The sequence below is a fragment of the Neofelis nebulosa genome, chromosome 11 (assembly GCF_028018385.1).
Source record: "Neofelis nebulosa isolate mNeoNeb1 chromosome 11, mNeoNeb1.pri, whole genome shotgun sequence".
In the NCBI taxonomy this organism is placed as follows: Eukaryota; Metazoa; Chordata; class Mammalia; order Carnivora; family Felidae; genus Neofelis; species Neofelis nebulosa.
In genome coordinates, this window is record NC_080792.1 from 49,700,096 (window position 1) to 49,722,261 (window position 22,166).

Sequence of the window (22,166 nt, forward strand, 5' to 3'; positions counted from 1 at the left end):
ACACAAAGTGACCCCGAAGAGAGACCCCAGACAGAGCCTTCAGTTATGTAAGACGGCCTAAAATCAGCCATGGTGACAGAGGACAGGAATTCTGTCTGAATTCTGAATTCTGTCCACAGAAATGTGTCTGAAGATTCTAAGCTGAAGTGCACCATCTATTTAAATGCACTCCCTTTTGAGGGGCCCCTGGGTGGCTCAGTCGGTTGAACGTCTGACCTCAGCTCGGGTCACAATCTCGTGGTTGGTGAGTTCCAGCCCCGCACCAGGCTCTGTGCTGACAGCTCAGAGCCTGGAGCCTGCTTCGGATTCTGTGTCTCCCTCTCTCTCTGCCCCTCTCCCACTCATGCTCTGTCTCTCAAAAATAAATAAAAATATTAAAAATTAAAAACAAAATTATCAAGCTTCTTTATGCAATCACAGGTGAGAAAGTTACGATTGAAAAGGCCCCAGATTAAGGGATTTTGTTGTGTTAGGACAAGAAGCCCCATTTCCCCTTGTTCTGACCCTTGTAATTTATTTCATGAAAGCCAGAACACAGAGGGGAAGGAATTATATTTAAAAAAAACAAAAAAACAGAGTCTTAGGAACCCAATGTTGTCTTAGGTTTGGAAGGAGCAACATCTGAGACCACCCCAGAAAAAAGATTATTTGGAAGCCCCAATAAGAAAAATTCATTTTCCAATCAGAGCATGTTAACTCTTAACAACTCCCAACCCACCAGAAAGCACTCAAAGTAATGAGAACCGAGAACCATAAAAGGGAGGAGGGAAAAAAGGAGTCAGTCAGAGTAATGATTTTCTTCTGCTGTCACACCAACCCTGTCCTGGAAAAGCCAAACTGAGACTGGTGTCTCCCAAGGGTGCTCCCTCCCTCCATCTCTGCCATCCCTTGAGCTGGGGATCCCTCATTTCACTCACCCCAGCTTTTTTCAAGCAGTGCAAGTGAGCCAAGGGGCACCAGACCCTCACACACCATAAACGTTTAAATACCCCACAGGGAGTAAGACATTCAAAACCTTCATGTGGTAAGAGCTCCTGTCACTCCCCCTTCAAAGTCAACTCTTAGTACTTACTACATGCCAGGCACTGCTCTAGGCACTTCACATGGACTATCCTAGGAGTTATATGTTAATTGGCCTTATTTTACAGATGAGGAAAATGAGAATGGGACAACTTGCCCAAGGCCACAGACCTCCTGTGTGCAGAGCAGGGACCTCAAGCCTAGTGGTCTGACTCCACACCAAGACCGTTGCTCTAGCCCGCTGTACAGTGTGTGTGGGCTTCAGGGACCTCCCCAGACACACACACTCCCCAGCCTTGGGTCTCACTGGCAATACAACCCGCCACAAAGCAAGACTTCCCCTCTCTTGAAAGACTCAGACGGGCTCCCACAGAATAACTATAATCATACACGAAAAGAAGTAAGAAGTGCCCCACACTTAAGGAGCCAAAATGAAATGCCACCATTGAGTTATGAAACAGTCTCCCGGTTTTCTGAAATCCAAGACTGTTCAGATCCTTTTCCCTCTTCTGCTGAGTGTTAAGGACTTCAACCTCAGGTGAATGTGGAGGCTTGGTGGCACTTTGCAAAAGCAGGAACTAGAAAGGAAAACCATTCTGTTTCTGGGTCTTAGAGTAAATTTCATTCAGAGGGAAAGAAACTCCGGACTTTTTAAAAGTTTTTAGGGATTAGTCCTAAATAGAATGCTTATAATCTCAGACAGTCATATAATACTGGGTCCTTTTCACTTATAAAAGTTGTCCCCAGTGCAAATTGAAGATGATAACTGACTCCATGTGCCAACTTCAAATAAACCAAGGTATAAAGCAGCTCCAAAAGGACAATTCATTGAAAGGAAAGCCAACAGGCAATTTGCAAACATCACATGCGCTTGTTTTATAGGCGTATCTCTAGCCACATACAGTATCAAAATGAAACTAAAAGGGAAGGAACTCACTGTACAGAAGACAAAACAATACCCTTTTTATTTTTAAAACTCTGGTGAAATAGGTTTCCATAGGACATCCCATTCTTAAAAAATTTAATGTAAACCAACCTGCCTGTGGGTCAGTCACACGATAGACTTCATCGTAGTGTGTACAGATGCCTAGAGTATTTACAAATGTTATCTGTTAGGTAGTAAAGTTTTGTTGAATTTTTTCCAGCACAAATTCCACAGTAAAATAAAGAGGGGATACTGGTGTTTTTGTATAAAAATTCTTAACAGATGGATAAAGGCAATTTTCCTGAGAGAAGATTTGTTCTTGAAATATTTCTCTTTAACAACTGGAAATATAGAAATGGGATGTAGTTGTAAAAGAAGCATAAGAATGTCTAAGTTAACATTTTTCTTTTAAATTATTTAAGTACCATTAAGTTAAAATGTTTACATTCATTATAAAAAATGTTGTTAAATCTTATGCAAATGATTTAACACTGATTGCTGCAACGCAAATTGCACTTTTTAAAAAAATTATTGTTTACATGGAAGAAAAATATCTTGTTTGCTACCCTGTTTACAAATCCCGACTGACCTCAGGTCAGTCCCACAATGTGAACTTTGAGACATCAGTCACAGTGTACGTTAAGTCATAATGCAGTCTTGCACACGGAGTAATATTTTTGACGAGAAACCTCACGAACTGACTCAGCCTCCAGAGGTGTGTACCAAATGGCCTCAAATGGTCTTCTCCATGAAAGCACGTGAAATTCAGGTGTGGAAAAGGTACGAAGAAATTCTGGAATAACCAAAACCGATCAGAAGAAGCACATGATTTGGGGCAATACACATAAAACCCTTTTTTAAAAAAAAATCTCTCAATATTCCTTAGCAGGCAAGGCCCCGGTCCTAGTCCCAGTTTCTGGAAGTGGCACAGAGGACGTCAGATCCCCCGGCACACCCAGAGGCAGGCTGGCTGGAAGTGGCCGTGGCCAGGAGGAAGTGACGTGCTGTGGGCTGCACTGGCCCTTCCCTGGAAGCCCTCCATCTTCTCTCTGGCTCTTCAGAGTCAGGGGCAGGGTGGTAAGGCAGAGCAAGCCTCTTGGGAAATACATCTCTTTCGAAATAAAGGCACGGAAATCACGCGTCAGAGGAATGTTCTGTCAGCATACTCGCCCTGGTCTGGACGGCTTGACAAAATCCCCGCAGCGGGCTCAGGCCAGGGCGAGGGCGCACCAGGAATCCTGTCTCACCGAGGATGTGACTTCGGCCGGGGAGGCCAGGCTGACGCCTATGTACAACCCATCTTGACCTGAGTACTTGAGCTCGCTGTTCTCAGGATTAGTGCTCTCTCCCGCGCCAGACATCACTGAGGTGCCCGCCTGGCGGAAGAGAGGGATAGAGGGGGAAAGAGAAGGGGAGAGACAGTTATCGATCAATCTGTCAGGCGGCACCATCTTGCAAGCTAAGCACATGGAGACAAAGGAGATGGGCAGGGGGGCCCAGGCAAGAGCTGCCCACCATGTTGCATGGTGCCACTGACCTACCCCTGGCCGCGTAAACTCTTAGAAACATTCTCCTGTGAACTTGAGAACTCACAGCAGTAATTCCTGGCAAGACGCACAGCTGGACAAAGGTAGGAAAAAGGAACTGCAGGAGGCCTACTTGTAAAAAGTACCAAACTCTCAGCTCTCTGGCAGTGAAACAAACCACACCGCCTAGGTAAGTAGGTCTTAATGACACCCACACAATCTAATCATTTCAAAAGAGAAAATGCAGAGCCCCCCCCACCACCACCCCCCGCCCCGGCACACACACAGCACAGCTACAACCTTAGCCGTTATGCCAAAGTCTAATATGGAAAGCCACACAGCTCAGCGAGGCATGATAAATGAAATTTTTGAGCACTGACTTCATGGAAAATGAACCCACGTGTACACAGGTTTAGTATCTACTGAATTTACCTGAATTCTTTTCAAGGAGAACCGGCCATTTTGAAGGCAGACCACATTATAAAGAAAATGCTAACATCTTATATCTGTCATGGTGGTGGCAATCATTTGTTGAAACAAAAGATCACTCCTCTTGTTTCATTCATTCCTTCCATCCAAATGAGAAAGGCCAAATAGAAAACATGGTATAATTTAGTAGAATCAAACCAAAATAACTAAAATCATGTTTAGACTACAGTTTAAGAAAACAGTTGCATTTGACTTTTTTAAAAAATTCTAAGCATGGGGCACCTGGGTGGCTCAGTCGGTTGAGCATCTGACTCTTGACTTTGGCTTAGGTCATTATCTCGGTTTGTGGTATCAAGCACCACATCGGGTTCTGTGCTGAGCATGGGCCTGCTGGGGATTTTCTCTCTTCCTTCCTCCCTCCCTCTGCCCCTCCCCTCCCAAATAAACACTTAAAAAAAAATCTAGCCATGACTAGCATGGTCCCCAGGCGTGGCTCCTGGGTGTGGCCTGGTGTGACTCCGAGGACAGGGGTCAATGACATCAACAACACCCAGAAAGACAGTGCCCCGTCCACACACAGTGCCCCCAGAGGTTGAGAAGCCCCAACATGTCAACACAACATGTCTTCCTGCCTCATCCTTCACCACTCTGAGTTCTAGAACATGCCCCCTCTGGTGTCGGAACTCAGCCCGCACACATGCATCAGCCATAACTTAGACCTGCAGAATATCCCGCTGTCCCCTCCTGCCAGGTACAGGAAACACAGCTGTGTTTCCCTTGGGATTTGTATGCATGCTACACTTAGATAAGGACTTACAAGATCTATAAGGACACAAGGGAACACGCAGGGTCCCAGGGGAAAGAACAGGGCACAGTGACAGCTGGCATAGCTTAGAAGTCTGCACGAACCAGCCTTCCTTCCAACTGAATGCTAACGACCCCATCCACAGGGCCCTCATTTCCTTCCAAAGAGAAAAAGACAAGAGGAAAGACCACTACTCTCTCAAGCGAGCCCACACCTTTTTGGAGAAAGAATGTAAGCCACTGTGGCTACAGAGGGGCCACAGGCCAGCATCCCAGTGACAAGATGTGGCACCACCCCACTGAGAAGGGCAGTCACCTCTGTGGTCTTAGGCCTGATAGCCTGGAACTTGGCCTTACTGTCACACAATTGCTGAATGAGGCTCACTGAGAAAGTATCAGAGCCCAGAGCAAGCTCAGAAGAACTGCCTAAGGTGTCAGGTCTGAGAAGGACACCTAGGGGACAGAGCCTTGTGTCAGTTAATGGACCAATGCTGCTTCTACGGTCTGGGTGAAAGCATCATGGAAACCCAAGGCTGGCATCTGGGGAAACTGAGCCAAGGGGTACAATAGACCTCTGCATGACCTCTGTAACTTACTTTGAAGTGATTTTGTAAACCTAAAATCACTTCAAAGTAAAAAGTTTATTAAAAAATAAAGATAGAGGCTCCTGGGTGGCTCAGTTGGTTAAGCAGCCGACTTTGGCTCACGTCATAATCTCGCGGTTCATAGGTTCGAGCCCCGCATCGAGCTCCAGCTCAGAGCCTGGAGCCTGCTACAGATTCTGTGTCTCCCTCACTCTCTGCCCCTCCCCTGCTTGCACTCTGCCTCTCTCTGTCTCTCAAAAAGTGAATAAAAACGTTAAAATAAATAAATAAATAAATAAATAAAGATAAAAATAATAAAAAATTAAAATGTAGCCATGATCCCATACTTAAATCATGGCTTTTTCCTTCTAGAAAGCTCTGAAGTTCATTATTTCTTCCTAGCTTTCAAGGCTTAATCCCACAAATTACTGGATGTTTGTTTTTTTGACACAGCTAGAATGTTTTGTGCTTTTCAAAACATCCATTTGTCTGGCTGAGCTGATGTTATATCTCCTTCAGAGAAACATGGGGCACCAGACACAGGCTGAACTGAAAGGTATGCTGAGCCCCCTTGGCTCCACTCGGGAGCCTGGAAGTCAGAGTGGTTTTGCTCTTTCTGGAAAAAAAAATCTTGTTTTTCTCTCCAATCTTCACAATAACCACATGAGGCTGGGAAGGAGGGTCTGGCCATGGGACTTCCTATCTGCCCATCTCCACTTCCTCTCAAATGGACAGACCAAAGCCAGCCCCTCACAGCTAACCAATCCATCCCTTTCCTGGCAAAAAGGTGGGTTTGTAAAAATGCAGCGAAAACAGTACTGCCACACTCAAACTTCTTTTTTTTTTTTTTTTTTTTTTTCCACCCCCCTGCCCCACTCAAACTTCTTTTTAAATTAACACAAACTTAGGGGCACCTGGGTAGCTCAGTCGGTTAAGCAACTGACTTTGGCCCAGGTCATGATCTCACAGCTGGTGAGTTCGAGCCCTACATTGGGCTCATTGTTGTCAGTGCAGAGCCTGTTTTGGATCTTTTGTCCTCCTCTCTTTGTCCCACCCCCAACTCTTGCGTGCTCAAGCTCTCTCTCAAAAATAAACAAACATTTTTTAAAAATTGATTAATTAATTAACATTTTAACATAAGACTTAAACTGAGGGCTTTGGGTACATAAGAAAGCAAACTTCACAAAGTCACTGAGATGTCAAAAACTTAGAATTTGAAATAGCTGAAATAATCCTGTCAAGCACACCAACAAAACTATGGATTTGGTTACCCATATAAATAGGGTAAAGTAACTTTAGTCATTAATTCCAGAAACTCCACTCTGAGCAAACCCATCACAGACCCAGATTTAATCCAAAAAATAAACAAAAGGGTGATACTCCATTACTCCGCATTTTAGAAAGGAGCTATCATACAACCAGCAGAGTGGGTGCACTTATAAGTGATGGGTCACACCCAATTCCATATTGATCTACCTATTCCCAGAAAAAAGCACATGTGCATTTCTCTGACTAAATCTGACTTCACCACAGCGAGACTTTCTGAAAGAAAGAGGGTACCCACCCGGATCGGCCCAGGAAGCAGCCCGCCTCACATGGCCAGACATGCTGAGATAGCAGAGGGGTCGTTACCACAGGTCAGCAACAAGAAACATTAGCAAGATGTTTATGAGAGCCAGGCACTGGATCTATGAGCCCAAGGAGACAGACGCTCCCTGGGTGAGCTCCCAGGCCACATACATACTTGAAAGTAAGAATGGTCAACTGCCCATCACAGATGATAAATGAGTGGCTGAGACATTGAAAGGGAGCAGTAGGTCTAAAAAGGAACCACAGAGGGGAAAGGATTCCGGGGGTGGGCCACACGCAGCCTGCAACGCTGGGGACTAATATGGACGGACTTGCAAGCATTACCCTGCTTCAGCCGCCTACTGAGTGAGGTCACCTCTCCGAGCCTCCTCCTGGGGAAACTAGAAACTAGCCCTCACATCACCCATCAAGTAGGGCTGTGACAATTCAATGTTTGCAAAAGCATCAGCATGGCGCCTTGCCATGGTAAGCATCAAGGGAAGCCATTATTACTGGTGAGGAAAGGGTATTCGGAAGGGGAGGCATGCAGGGCACATTCTCAAGCAAAGCCAGCTGAAACGGAAGGATTAAGCAAAAGGGGCCAGGGCACAATGTGGGAGAGGTAACCGAGAAGGCCTCATCTAAAACTCTCTATGCCTCAGGTTCCTCACCTTGAAAATGGAAGCTAAAAAAGACGCATCTGTATCCTGAGGTTATTGCAAGAACTCAATTCATTAAGATACATAAAGCCTTTACAACAGTATCTGACAACAGGAAAATGACAGAAGCAAACAGCACTATTAGTATTATTTTATTATTATTGTTAAGGAGCACAGACCTAATTTAATCTCCCCACCTTTGCCAGGGTGGGGAGACTTACCACCATCACTTGGTGGGAGCAAAGGTGGAACTCATTCAGAGCTAACTGAAAACCACCTCAACAATGACCATCTTTTTTTTTTTTTTTTTTTTTGCAAATGTTTATTTTATTTTTGAGGAAGAACGTGAGCCCAGAGGGGAGGTAGGGGGAGACAGAGGATCTGAAGCTGGCTCTGCGCTGACAGCATCTAGCCTAATGCGGGGCTCAAACTCACGAACCATGAGGTCATGACCTGAGCCAAAGTTGGACACTCAACCGACTGAGCCACCCAGGTGCCCCAGCAACGACCTTCTTCTAATTGTTACTGACAACTCTTCAGAGAACAAAACAAAACAAGGTGCTTCTTTAGCCCTTCAAAAGGCTCATGGGCCTTCTTCAAATAAACCACATTAAAGAAATCCTAATACCTTGAACATTATTCTTAACACCTGAGCAATAATCCTAACAGCTACCAACTGAAATACCTATTGTCTTCTTTGATCAGTCAAAAATGACTCCTATGTCAAAGGACAGGCAAATCCCAAATTACATGAGTGATGAGTACCTGAAAAACATCAGCTCATTTGAAATCAAAAGTGACATCTGACTTTCTCAGAAAAAAAAAATGTGCTTGTGCCCAACAACTGAGACCCTTATTTGTAGATGGGGATACACTATTTCAACATGAAATACTGCAGTGTACAGCTTTCTTTTGTATGTCACTCATACCTCAATAAAAAATAAAATGTTTATGGAGCACCTGGCTGGCTCAGTTGGTAATTTTTTTTTAATGTTCATTTATTTTTGAGAGAGAGAGAGAGCGTGAGTGGTGGAGGGGCAGAGAGAGAGAGAGAGAGGAAGACACAGAATCAGAAGCTGGCTCCAGGCCCCGAGCTGTCAGCACAGAGCCCAACGCGGGGCTCGAACTCACAAACTGCGAGATCATGACCTGAGCTGAAGTCAGACGCTTAACCCGCTGAACCACCCAGGTGCTCCTAGAGCATGAGACTCTTGATCTCAGGGTCATTGGGTTCAAGCCCCACATTGGGAGTAGGGCTTATTTAAATAAAAAAATAAAATAAAAATAAAATAAAAATTTTATGTAATGATACATAATGAGATCACGTGATAAGATCTGATGAGACTCTGACAACCCCAGTCCTCTCATCCATGGCCGGTGCAGCTATATTCTGGTACATGCCTTAAGCAGAGCCATCAAGAACTTTATATCCTACTGAGCTATGTAATTGCACTTCTGGAGATGTGTTTACAAGGAAAGAATTCAAAGGAAGGGAAAGGCTCCTCATGGGAAGACATTCATGGCACAGTTATTTACAATAGTGGGGATCACGTAAATAATCTAATACCGAATAATACGAGATGGTTTGGAAAAGCAAGGTCCATCCGCTCAGTGAACTATGATGCAATTATTAAAAATAAGATCATGTGGCAAAGTGGGAAAAAATCCTATAATGCAATGTTAAATGAAAAACAGAAGGATATAACTATGTCATCAGTAAAATTTATGCACAAGCGAAAGTATTTCAGGGGAACCCAAGAGAGGTAGGGCCAGGGGACCATCTATCAGCCATCTATACCTTCCTTTGAATATTTTAACTGAAAGGAGTAGTGCTGTCTAACTTTGAGGAAGGTTGAAGACATTAGCACCAGAAATATGATGCAAAAGCACTTGAGGGATGAGCCAGCCTGGAAAGAGTCATAAAGTAGCAGGGGAAAAAATAGAGAGGAACCAGAGAGGAGGAAGTAACAGAGAGAAAGGAGGGCCAGAAGGGCCATGTACCCCTGAAGTCACCTACCTCCATGCCACCTAGCATCGGTTGGAACCTAACCAGCCATGTACATGTGAAACATGGTTGCATGTAAGTTAAAACACCAAACACTCAACACCAGTATTCTAACCATATAAGAAATCTAGAATTGGCACAACTCTCCTTTAGAAACCTGGCTTGTCACATCATTGTTCGTCTTAAGTGTCTTTTCCTCTTTAGTATATTCAAGAGCTACCTATCAAGATCAGTACAATTTGGAGGGAAAATCAGAAAACTTAAGACCCTAGACCCAAGGACATGCACACAAAATTACAAGCATAAATTTCAATTGGTTAATGTTTTCCCACATCTAGTTGAAACCTTGAAAGGACTTTAGTTCAGCAAAAGCAGGTATTTGACTCACCTACACCCATCTAACTCAGCCAGTGTTTCTGGACAGAGGCAGAGGGGAGCACCTCAGATTGCCCACAGCTGAACCATCCTTCCTCCTTCTGGTGGACAGTTCAGGCAGGCGGAGGTCCTGGCTCTTTCTCTGATCAAAGTACATTCTGAGGGTGGGGCCGAAATCTGTTCTGTGTTTCCATTCACAGCTTATCTGCCCTCCACCCTCCTACAGACAACTGAAAATGGAGGCACTTCCTGTTGAAAGAATGTGTTATCAGCACCAGACTCAGCCTGGGCTTAGCACTGAACCCAGGCCAGGCTAGGTAGGAGACCTGGCAGAGCAGCTGGGCTGGAAATCTCCCTCTTAAAGGAATAAATGACTTCAGGGACAACCAGGCTGCTGCAGCCAGGACACGGAAAATATCCACTAGCCTGTGAAGCAGACACAGCTCATCTGTAGGTCACATGGACTTTTTTCTTTTCCTGTGAGAATAATTTTCGGACATATATCTGAAAAGTCAAGGATTTCTGATCTGATAAACTCGTAGAGTCAGTGGTCAGCAGTGTCTGGCTCACAGTGGGCTCACCCACCCTGTCAGTTCTCTTTCTCCGCCTCTACTTCACACACACCCTTAGAGGCAGGCCCAGAGACCCCTCCTAAGGCAGCGTCGGCTGGGCAACCCATCAGAGCTAAGGAAACCCTTACAGAACACAGCCACCCCACAGAAGAATAACACAGGTCCTCTAGCTTATGAATTATAAACATAAATTTCATTTTTGAGGAAGGGAACCAAAAAGGAGTCAACTGGGGTGTGTTTAGTCCTCCATGCCATAATCTCTCTCGATGGAGCCTTGATCTGAAGAAACAAAACACTGCACCCCAGGCAGGTTGAGGGTGAGTGTGTGATCATTCCCAGAGCATGAGACTTTGATGATGATCACACTGCCTCTTTAACTCGAATTCAGACTGTCGGCTTCCATGGCCTCTGATCTGTCCTTCCTACACATCTAAGTAAGCTTGTGGTTACGGCTTTTTCTTGTGTGAGGGGAAGCCAGCCATCCCTCACTGCCAACGCTCTCTTCTCTGCTTTTGTAACCTCTAGGTTAGGCTCTTGCAGTGCTTTATAGTGGCCTGCCTCAAGTTAAAAACAAAACAAAACAAAACAAAAAAACCTAATCCCAACAAAGGAGAAACACTTTCAGATAAATCTTAACTTCCACCCTAAAAACTACACTCATTGCAGTTTGGATGGAGGTCATAGGACCAGACACAAAAGTGACTCACTAATAGTTTAGGAAGTGTCACAAGATACAGAAACACAAGAGTTCTGTCTCCATCAGGACCCGTGAAACCCATCTCCAGTAACAACTCAAAGCAAGAGAACATAGCGCCTTCTCTCACAAGCAGGGAGAGTCATGATCACTGCAGCCAATGACCTAACTCAGTTTTCAGCAAAATATTTTACTTATTTCCTTGTAATTTAACAAGCAAGTTCTTTAATAAAGAACTCACTGGCTGTCCCCTTGGGGCCTCACGCCCCTTCTGGGCCTGAGTAGCCCAGGTTATATCCAGTCCCCAGGACGCTGCCCTTTCCAAGTAGGTAAGGACAATTCTATACAATCTAACCTGGGCACAGGATCCCATTGTTTCATGCATCTATGCACCCATACCAGGTTTGTCACAGTGATGAAAGGCACACCCAGTGTTTATGAGTGCCCTGGGGCTATCAGTAAAATGTTAACATACAAACATAAATGGCAGGGGCTGGGGTGCCCCACAACTTGAAGTCACCAGCATTCTAAAGAAAAAGTTTATCTTCTAAAATGAATCAAAATGGATGACTCTAGTTGTCAAATTAGGTGGCAAAGGATCCTGCGGAAAGATTTAAAACCTGGTAAATTATGATCTTTTATTAAAAAAAAAAAAAAACAACAAATGTTTTTTCAGATTGGATGAGTATCCTCATCTCCCCATTTCAATCAGAAAAAGCAGACCATGGTCTGAGAACCAAGCAGCATTTACAAGAAAGCGTTATGAAAGTACTGTCACAAGGAATGAAAAATTCTGGCAATCAGAATAAAATTATTTAAAATGTAGTTACTTTGTTAACACAATAGCTCTACATCTCTTAAAGGAAAGTAAGGATTTATTTCTAATGCCTTGGGATGAAAAAAAAAATGCCATGCAAATAAAGCACATCACTATTAACTTCCAAGATTATATTTAAATAATACTGTTCTCCTTGAGCTTCAAAGAGGTCTGCAGGCATCTCCCACTTATGCTACACAATGCTCTTAAGGACCAGATGGTAGGAATTACTTTTCCCTTTTAGTAGGAGGAAAACAGAGGCTTTACAAAACTTTGGCAGCTTTACTACAGTCACACATAGGGCTGGAGCTAGTGCCTGGATGCCTGAATCGATTTCCTTCCAGCTGCTACTCCGTGAACCCCAGACTAAACTGCAGACCATACTAAGGCTTTACCATGAATCAAGCAAATAAGCTTAATCAGAGCTTTAAATTAAAAGTGTCTGTACTTAATAAGATAAAAATATGATTCTGGCACGTGCGCTCTGGTGAAACCAGGCCATGCTAACAACACCTAAAACTGCAGCACAGCAAGTAAACAGGCATGTGAACATCCTCAGATATTGACTTGAAACTCTTTACTCACAGGACTGCAACAGTACACTGAGATCAATACCTGTCGTTTATTTGTTCAAATCTTTCTTAAAATCTGAAGTCAATAAAATACTCTGTGCTCAGTCCCACAGATCCCAAGTGCTGGGTCTGGTGCGATAGGTAGCTGAATTATGAATTATCACATATGCCAACGCCTGTCTTTGTAGATGCTTTTTAAAGTTATTAAAATTTCAGAAAAAATTAACAGGTAGATCTAAACATGAACAAAGCAAACAGACTGTATTCAGTTCATATCCATTAGATCTTCATATCGCTAGTAACCCTTTTGGCAGACGCCCATGAAACGCATAATAAATTACTTTTGTTCCAGTAAAGGAATTCATTTTCTTCGAAGATTCATTTAGCAATAACATTTCAGAGCATTCTAAGCCAGATTTCTTAAACTTGGGCATGTTTTCCCGTAACATTATTTCATGTTTTGTGACAATTTGTATATTCTTACAGAGGCCCGGGTTGGGGGGTGGGGGGGCAACTGCAAATAATTTGTAATCTACAGAGAAACTTTGTGTTCTGAAATGAAGCCTTCTAACCTGAGGCTATATGAGAAGGTGTGTGACATTCTCCCCACACTTATGCTCTACCTAGTATTCTGGCTTTCAGGTTGTGATGATGAGTCACTTATTAAACCACAGTCCTGTGATAAATTGGGTGGACAAATATATCATAAACTATTTAAAGAACGATACAGTTGTGCTGTTTCCTAATATACAGATAAAGGCATTGGATATTAATGTAGCGCAATGCATTTTTAACGACTCCTCACCATCCTCCCCATAACACACAGACCTGTGTGCATACACACACATACACACGACACAGAAAGAGGGAAGTCTGGAAGAAGCCTTGAGATCAAAATGAAAGTATGTAAACCCCACACGCTTACGTGTTCCTTGCCAGGTTGGCGTGTGACTTTCACAGTGAAGGCCGATGTGGTCAGACAGGAACGTGAGTTATTAGAAGGAACTGAAAGAAGAAAGGGAGCCTGGCACATAGGGAGCATGAAGATAAAATGCCAACAAAATATTTACGTTCATGGCTTGTAGCAAGAGGCAAGTGGGATGTTAATAACTGTGATGATTGGTCAGCTCCCTGGGAGTGGTAGCAGGCCGGAGACCTCGGTTCCAGTCCCAGCTTCCACACTGGCTGGTTTTGTGACCTTATGGAGTCACTGCGGATTCTGGTTTATAAATGAGGCAATAATGATACCTAACTGCAAGACTCTCACAGACTCTTGTGGGAGATTAATGACTTTTCAACTCTGTTTTTATTCATTTAGAAAAGAGTATCGTAGACTATAAACTCTGAGGGAAATGGACACTTGTCTATTAAATGCTTTTCAATGATTTCATAAAAACTAACTAAAGGCAATTGGAACATTCTTAAAAGTTCCACCTAACTTGGCACTCACTGTGTATCAGATTGAAATCACACCCTTAGAAGGATGTTACTATTGCAACCTTGTGTTTGATACTTTTAAGAGAGCTTTTTATAATCACATTAGGGACATCAACCACAGTAAATTTCACTGCCTGTTATTCTTTTATTACCCAATTGACATAGTCTTAGTACCATAATATATTTTATTTAGAAGTACAATATTGACAAGAAGATTTGTATAATGTGCCTTATGTATTTGGTCGCAAGCAGATCACTTCTCTGGCACCGTTTTCCCACCCGTTTCGGCAGGATGATTTCTGACGCTCAAACTACTAATGAAAATTGGTCAGATTTCTTTAAGAAAATACTATTTTTTTCTCTCTGAAGATTTCAATATTGCATAATATCACATATTAATCTAGTATGCCATAATGATAACACTGATGGCCAGACCCGGGTCCAAATCCAAGCCCTGCCTCTTAACATATACACAACCTTAGGCTTGTTACTTTGTTCTGAGTCTCACTCCCCCCTTCACAAACTGAAAATGGAGATAAAACAACATACGTAGAGTGATAATTATGAAAGAGAAAAGGTACCTAAAACACCTGACATGTACAAGTACTTAGAAGCAGACTTCTGCTTTGCTATGTCCAGTATCTCATAAATGATGAAGAATGGAAAAAGAAGAGATTTCTCAGAAGCAAGAGTACAATGATAAAATGCAAGGCTAAGACTAATACCCAACTCTCCTGCAATCTAAGGACATCTGTAAAATATTCAGCTTAAGAGATGAGCAGTAGGGGCGCCTGAGTGGCTCAGTTGGTCGAGCGTCCAACTCGGGCTCAGGTCATGATCAGTTCAGGTGTTCGAGCCCTGCGTCCAGCTCTGTGCTGATAGCTCAGAGCCTGGAGCCTGCTTCAGATTCTGTGTCTCCCAATCTCTCTGCTCGTGCTCTGTCTCTCTCTCTCAAAAATAAACATTAAAAAAAAAAAAAAAGAAAAGGCGAGCAGTAATTTTTTGTTCTGCTCCAGGAGCCTCCTGAACCAGAACTGCTCTGCAGAGTCCAACTCTTCTGAAGGAAAGCAACTCTTACCGTTTTTGTAAGTCCTTCACGAATGTACCTTTCAGCTACTTAACTATTGTAGGAATAGTTAATAATGCAGGATCTATTATTTTATGACCAATCATAATGCCATAGTAAATCCAGTGTGAATAATTACTTGGACAAAAAGACAGTGGAATATAAATTTGCTAATAAAGAAGCTGTGATTAAAGTGGTGTTTTCCGATTTGCAGCATAGGATGCGAATATCAATACACAAAATCTACAAAAAGATTTTTAAACATTAACCATTAACCTACAAAGTACATAACCTTTCTCCAGAATGCCTTAAAGATGTTAACTGTTGTCTTAAATTGTTCTTCAGAAGAACATCCAGATATCCTAACAAGTGTCAGTCCCTAAATCACTGCTGTAGCCATAAGCACTATGAGGGCACATTAACTCTTTCAAACCACTTGTAGCCCAACATTTAGCACCATGCAGCTCAGAAGTACTTCTGACAAGGTTGTTGAATAGAGTTATTACCAAGGAGTGACTGCAGTCGGGAAACAGGTCTAGCTAGGCACCTAGCATCCCAGAAGAATAAATGAGGCAGGAATGGAGACACCTATCTCACATCGAGAAAATGACCAAACAGCAAGTAAGGCCCACCCTCAAAAACACAGAACCAGCCAGCATCAAATCTGAGATGAGGTCCTTGCCTCAGTCTAAGGAGGTGTGCCTCTCATCGTGGAAGCTGTCTACTACCAGCAACAAACCACAGAGGTGAGGAAACATTTCCTATCCCGAAGACACCATGCCTAACATGTCTCCATTCAGAGGAAGATTCACCCGGCAGCCACCACAAACTGTCTTGCCCTGAGAAGCCCTGGAGACAGAGAAACTAAACCCCAGGCCTACATCGCATGCCATGAGACCAGAGCACGTCACTAGCTCCAAGGGAGGGTTTTTCTAATTACGAAGGGAAACCCTGCTTGTACAAGGTACAAGCGGGAGCATGCTAGCATTTGTTTACATCAATTATCAAAATACGCCATTAAGAATGCTTTAATTGTTGGACTCCAGCAATCCAGAAAAAGAAACACATTTGTCACTAAAGTTGGGTGCTAGACCAAGTCCATCATTTAGAAATGAAGGTACTTGGCGCCCTACTAAAGGCAGACTTTATATTGATTTGAGCCAGTTTTCAAAGTGTACTTGCACTCAATTCACTGGCCCCATCTCCTGCCTTTGGCTCCACACCCTACACTCTGTGACACTGGCCACTGAAACTATGTCCTTGAAGTACCTCAGATACCATGCTCTTCCTTCTGGAAAGCTCCATCCCAGGGTTTCCCCTGCAAAAATCCTACCCAACTAATTCAAAAGTACTCTGTGAAGCCATTTCCAACTCTGAGGTTGAATCAACAGCTCCCTCCTTTCGACTCCTACATACTCTACTGTGTCATTCCTTTAACGCACTTCCACATCTAACCAGCAGTGAGATCTGTCTACACCTGCTCCCCACCACTACCACCACATTCTAAACAATCTGAGGTCAGATACCTTATTTTACTCCATTGTGAACAGGGCCTCCCGTAGCACAATACTATTTAAATGGAGTAATGACCATAAAGCAAGGATTAGTGAGATATAGCTCATCTCCATTTATTCCAACATTATAGAATTTATGAGGACTTCAACATTTGCAGTTTTAATATAAACTTAAGTAAAAAGTTTTTAAAGTTTTAATATAAACTTAAGTAGTTTTTAATTTTTTTCAGTAATTAGTTACAGAACTACCTCTAGGCAGGCAAATATGTTCGGCGATTTCTTATTCCCAGACATTAAGTCTTATTGCTGATTTCAATCTCAAATTAACCCTTCCTGTACCAAAGGAAAGTAAGAGAAATACTTTTGACCTATAAAATTTGAAGATAAAGAGATAAAGCTTATATATACGCACATAATAAATATATATTACATATATAATATATATACCTATTACATATACATATCATATAGGTTTTACATATATGTAAAGTGTTCTCTAGTTTTGCTAATTTTCAGCTACAAGTCTTAGAGGAATAAGAATATTTTATACTTATTAAATTTTACTTGGGAATTGCTAAAATAGAACACGTTCCCCTATTTCCCTCCTAAATAATAAAAAACAAAACTATAAAATGTAATTTAGTCAATAAATGGAATTCAGTGAAAGATTTAAATATTCTCACAATCCAGAGAACATATTTATATGCCAAAGAAAATCTGTTATCTATTTAAGTTAACTAAATACATATTTTTCAGTAAACCTACAGGTGTAAGAAAATTTTAGCATGAAAGACTTTTCTGGGAAAATGTATCTTTAAGTTCAAAGGGCACAAAAATCAAGTTAACACATTTCTTAACAAACACAAGAATTCCAAAGGAACAAACAAGACAGGGGCTATTTTATTATTTTATTTTTTAAATATTTACTTTTGAGAAAGAGTGAGAGAGAGAGAGAGACAGAGCACGAGCAGCAGAAGGGAGACACAGAATCCAAAGCTGGCTCCAGGCTCCGAGCTGTCAGCACGAAGCCCCACGCGGGACTTGAACTTACAAACTGGGAGATCATGACCTGAGCTGAAGTCAGACACTTAACCCACTGAGCCACCCAGGGGCCCTGTGGGCAAGGGCTAACATATACACCTCTAACATATAACCCACCTCTAACATATACACACCACACATACAAAACCTACAACAAAGAGAAACTGAGTCATAAGGTAGCTGGGTCAATGACCTGATGACCATCAGAAGGAATGTCTCCTTTTACAAGAGATCTAGTTAAAACACAAATTAGCAACAAGTACATAAAAAGCTAAGACATTGTAGCTTTACAACAAATAAGGAAAGAAATGAGGCTTCAGAGCACCGCAAAAATGATTTCTGTGGCACTTAGACACTTATCAAGGAAGAATGCCAAATGCTGCGTGCTAGGAATCCTGCCCACTCCTTCACTGCTGTTGGGGAGGGAACCCTGGAGCTTTTGCTCACAGCAGCAGACAGCTTCCCTCTCTCCAGAATATTCAGCTCCTGCTGGGCTAGCTCAGAAACCAGCCACAGACACCTGGTGTCCCCACATGAACATGCCCACATACAGGACAGGGTAGGAACATCAGGATTTAAAAGGCGCCTGTTAGGGGCGCCTGGGTGGCTCAGTTGGTTAAGTGTCCTGACTCTCGATTTCAGCTCAGGTCATGATCTCACACTTTGTGACTTCAAGCCTTGCATTTGGCTCCTCTGCCCTGACAGCGAGAAGTCTGCATGGGATTCTCTCTCTCCCACCTCTCTCTGCTCCACCCCTGCTTGTGCAAGCTCTCTCTCTCTCTCAAAATAAATAAGTAAACTTAAAAAAAAAAAAAAACACTTTAAAAAAATAAATAAAAGAAGGCCTGCTGGGAATGCATACTGATCATGTACACTTTCTCAGGGGGGAATTAAAAGGAACAGCAGGTTTGACGTGGACCTTTGTAACAAACATTCTGACTTCCTTGCTGTTACAATCATTAAGATGGACAAGCAGTTATGTCACCACTTACATCTCAGGTGGCCCCCAGTTCCTGCCTTCCACCGGGAGTATGCCTAAGATTGCCCTTTGTTTTGTAGCTCCGTTGTCCCAATTAAAGTGAAATAACCCTGAACTACTAACTTCCGCCACTTGTGGGCCACAGGGGCCACTGGAGATCAGTGGGACGGACCCATCATCAAAGAAGCCCACCAGGGTGCCGTGTACTAGTACCAGGCACAGCCCTGCTTTGCCCACGTAACATTTCCCTCACCTGTGGCACTTCCCCAACTCCTAGAAGCATCCAGTCACGACACCGGCTCCCTCCAACATCACAAACTGTGACCAAAATGGGAAAAGGACACATCTTGTCAGCACAGCCACCTTTCACAAATGCTTCGGCCAGCTGCTCACAGACGGCTCCCCCAGCGTGGTCCTCCTCACAGCTCTCCCAGCCCCTGGCCGGCCGCACACACCCAGGGAAGGCTCTGAAGGTTCTAAGGGGCCACTGAGTACACACAGTGGCACTCCTCGGCAGTAACCCGGCAAGACCATTCAGGTCTACAACAATTATTCCTGGAGAGGGACAGTTTCCAAAGGCAGCCAACAGATTGCCTTCTGTGCCGTAGGCCTGGTTCCCCACAACAGCCATGTCAGGTAGGGGCTGCTGGAGACATCCGTGATGGACTAACCTTCGAGAGAACCCCGAAAGCCCGGGTGCCTGTGGAGCCCGGGGGGGGGGGGGGGGGGGGGGGTGGAGAAGGGTGGGAGGTGAGTCCCTACAGAGGGAAGGGAGGAGGGCAAGCAAGCTGTAGCCCCGGCCGTGAGAAAAGGTGTCACAGAGGCTTTGAGGCTGCTTGGGCTCTGCAAGCTGCCCCCTGGTCAGGTCCGCAGCTCGCACGGCCCGGCTCCCGCGGAGGCTGCACAGGCCAAGGGAATGCTGGGGGCTTGCTGCACGAGACTTTGCACGGAACTGCTCTCAAACTCCACCAACCTCCACAATCCTTACTGCTCTGCCTCCTGGCCTCTAGCAGGGAATGGAGCGTTCCTCCAAAGGGCATTGACCGGCAAGCCACCTCCAGCATGCTGAGTCCCAGGTGAGAGATGCCCACTGAAGCACCCAGAGCTCAGCAGCAGAGCTCCCGAGGTCCCTCTTCCAGGCAGGCCAGAGCCGCAGCCCCTCAGTGACTTCCCATAGCTCCTCCCCTGGGGGACAACTGATCAGACTTGCAAATGGTCCCTTCTGGTCAAAACCATGAGAGCAAAACGAACCCCACTCACTGTGGTTCCAAGCCCCCAAAGCCCGACGAGGGGCCAACACCTGTATTTCTGTGCCATTCACCACTCACATTTGGCTTTTCCCATGCTTAAGCTCACCTTAACAACAAAAGTGACCCGAAGCTGGCAGCGAGCTTCATTTCAGCTGGGAGAGACTGACATCACACTGAAGCCGAAAACCTGGCTGCTACCCTAGTGCTTTCAAAAACCGGTTCATCGTTTTGCCCTATGTAGGTAGCTACTACTACATAAGTGTGGCCGAGGACTTAGGGTGTAATAAAGAACATTCTTAAATAATCTTTATCTTTCCATTTCCACACAGGTAAATGTTCTGTTTACCAGTTTGGACCCTTAAAATTACACCTAACCCTTCTGTTAAAGAAAAAAAAATCATACACCAGAGTCCACTTTCATAAAGGCTAGAAACATTCTTTAACATCTATCTATAATAACAAACAAAAAACAATGGAAAGGCTTTTTGCCTTGTGAAACTCAACAGACTTCTTGTGTGATTAAAGCAAAAAGCCCAACAGAATTTGGGATGGAGGACGAGAAATATCAAATATAATTTTAAGCAGCCTAAAAAACTTCTTTCATGTTTCATTTTTGCTTATTAAACCATTCGAAATATGACGAAGAGAAAACAGCTCTATGGTTCCCAAACCCCGGTCAGAAGACACCTCGAGGGCAACAGTTTCAATTTCACCTGGGGCACTCGCTCAAAAACACAACTTTCCAAGCCCCACCCCCAAAGACTCTGACTCAGAAAATCCAGGGTGGGGCCCAGGAATCTGTAGCATTTCAAAGGACCCCAAACAGGGCAAAGCTAAATGTGAAAAACAATTACTAAGTAAACAGGGATTTTAATGCTCGTGTTTTGACTTAAACTAGTCTCGGTGTAATCCTTAAAATCACCGAGGCACGCTCACTGCCACAGTCCTGCAGCCCAGACCTCACCCGCTGTGGTCTAGAGTGAGGCCTGGTCATTTTTAAAGAGCATTCTGGGTAAATGTGGGAAACACCAGGTGCTCGGCAGTTGAGAAAAACGGAGTTTCCGGTCACAGCTTTACAGAAACTGTGATCTTCGCGAAGACCCTTGCATCTCTACCCTCAAGAGCAGGAATTACTCACAACCAGAATTGCTCCCTGGCTTGCGGCAAGGCTGAAATGAGCCTGGGTGCCATGAAGGTGAGTTAGAAGAAGGCAAGGCAGGAGGGCAGTGGATAAAAGAAGATCGGTGAATATAGCAGCACAGCACAAACTGTGATGAAATTTTCTTGGGGTAAATGATTTTATTAAAAAAGAAAAGTGGGGGGGGGGGGAAGAGAAGAGAAGAGAGAAGGGAAAAAAGATGGGAGTCTATGATAAGCAAAAGCAATTTAAGTGCCATGGACACTGAGATCTATAAAACCTCTGACTCCTAGTTCTCCTGGTCTACGTTAGAAATACATATATATGGCAGCTCAGATAGAAACCTGCAACTAAAACTCTGGAAAGCACTTCAAAACTTCTTGCTTTTACTTGGGTTAATTTAACCATAAAAAATGATATAGATCTTAATTAAGAGGTTTGTAAAGTACTTGTGTTTGTCATTCTGTTGACATTCAAATGTAATCTCCTCTAAAAACTATTCTTAGGTATCAGCTAACTAAACCGAACTGTTGGTTTAGATTATTGTACTACCAGATAAGATAAAATTTGAGATAATAGACTAGAGAGCAAGCGCAACCCTCTAGCTTAGAATGAGTCTATATACTGCTTTAACACTTACCCCTGAGGATGTCGGTTGTGTTGTAGGGGAAGTGTTTTTGCTGCAGTCATCTGAGTTAGAAGAGGTGGAAGTTGGAGTCATAGGAACAGAATTATTGCTACTACCTGCAAATCAAAATTAACCTCATAAACACACACATACTCTACTGTTCAAGTTAGCAGATGCTTTACAATCAAATAGCATTTTACTGTATTTACCAGAGCAAGCTTTTGACTTATTTATGTTCTTAGGTTTTCTTTTCCTGGTTTGAATTCCCTCTTTTTTCATAGCAAGCGGTCGAGGCACCTAAAAAAAATGTTCATATAGGCCTTAAGTTTAACATTATATGGAAGAAAACACAACTTTTAACTAAAGACTCAACATCGGTACTGAAAGCCCTCATTTATAAAAGAAGCTGGCATGAATTTCAGTCCAATTTTGATACATGCGCAACAGATTCCAACCTGGACAAAGGCTACACTTTCCCGATCAAATGCAGATTCCCTCAGAGAGAATGGGGTTATTTGCCAGGGAAAATTTATTCCCTCAACTCACTGTTTATTGTTTTAAA

The 22,166-nt window shown here is 43.4% G+C and overlaps 1 protein-coding gene across 5 annotated transcripts in view; it reads right to left on the minus strand.

Moving 5' to 3' along the window:
* Positions 1-22,166, minus strand: part of GATA6 (GATA binding protein 6) — a 65,967-nt gene that overhangs the window by 31,947 nt on the left and 11,854 nt on the right. For 3 of the 5 annotated variants that reach the window (XM_058692529.1, XM_058692527.1, XM_058692528.1), the window contains exons 5-7: positions 21,814-21,901; positions 21,617-21,720; positions 1,960-3,321 (exon numbers count right to left, since the gene is read on the minus strand). In XM_058692529.1, coding sequence (XP_058548512.1) covers positions 3,154-3,321; positions 21,617-21,720; positions 21,814-21,901 — 360 coding nt within the window. In that variant the 3' untranslated portion in view covers positions 1,960-3,153. Of the gene's footprint in view, positions 1-1,959; positions 3,322-3,903; positions 4,040-21,616; positions 21,721-21,813; positions 21,902-22,166 lie in introns of those variants that run through there. The other 2 variants (XR_009251022.1, XM_058692530.1) reach the window with 2 other exon arrangements.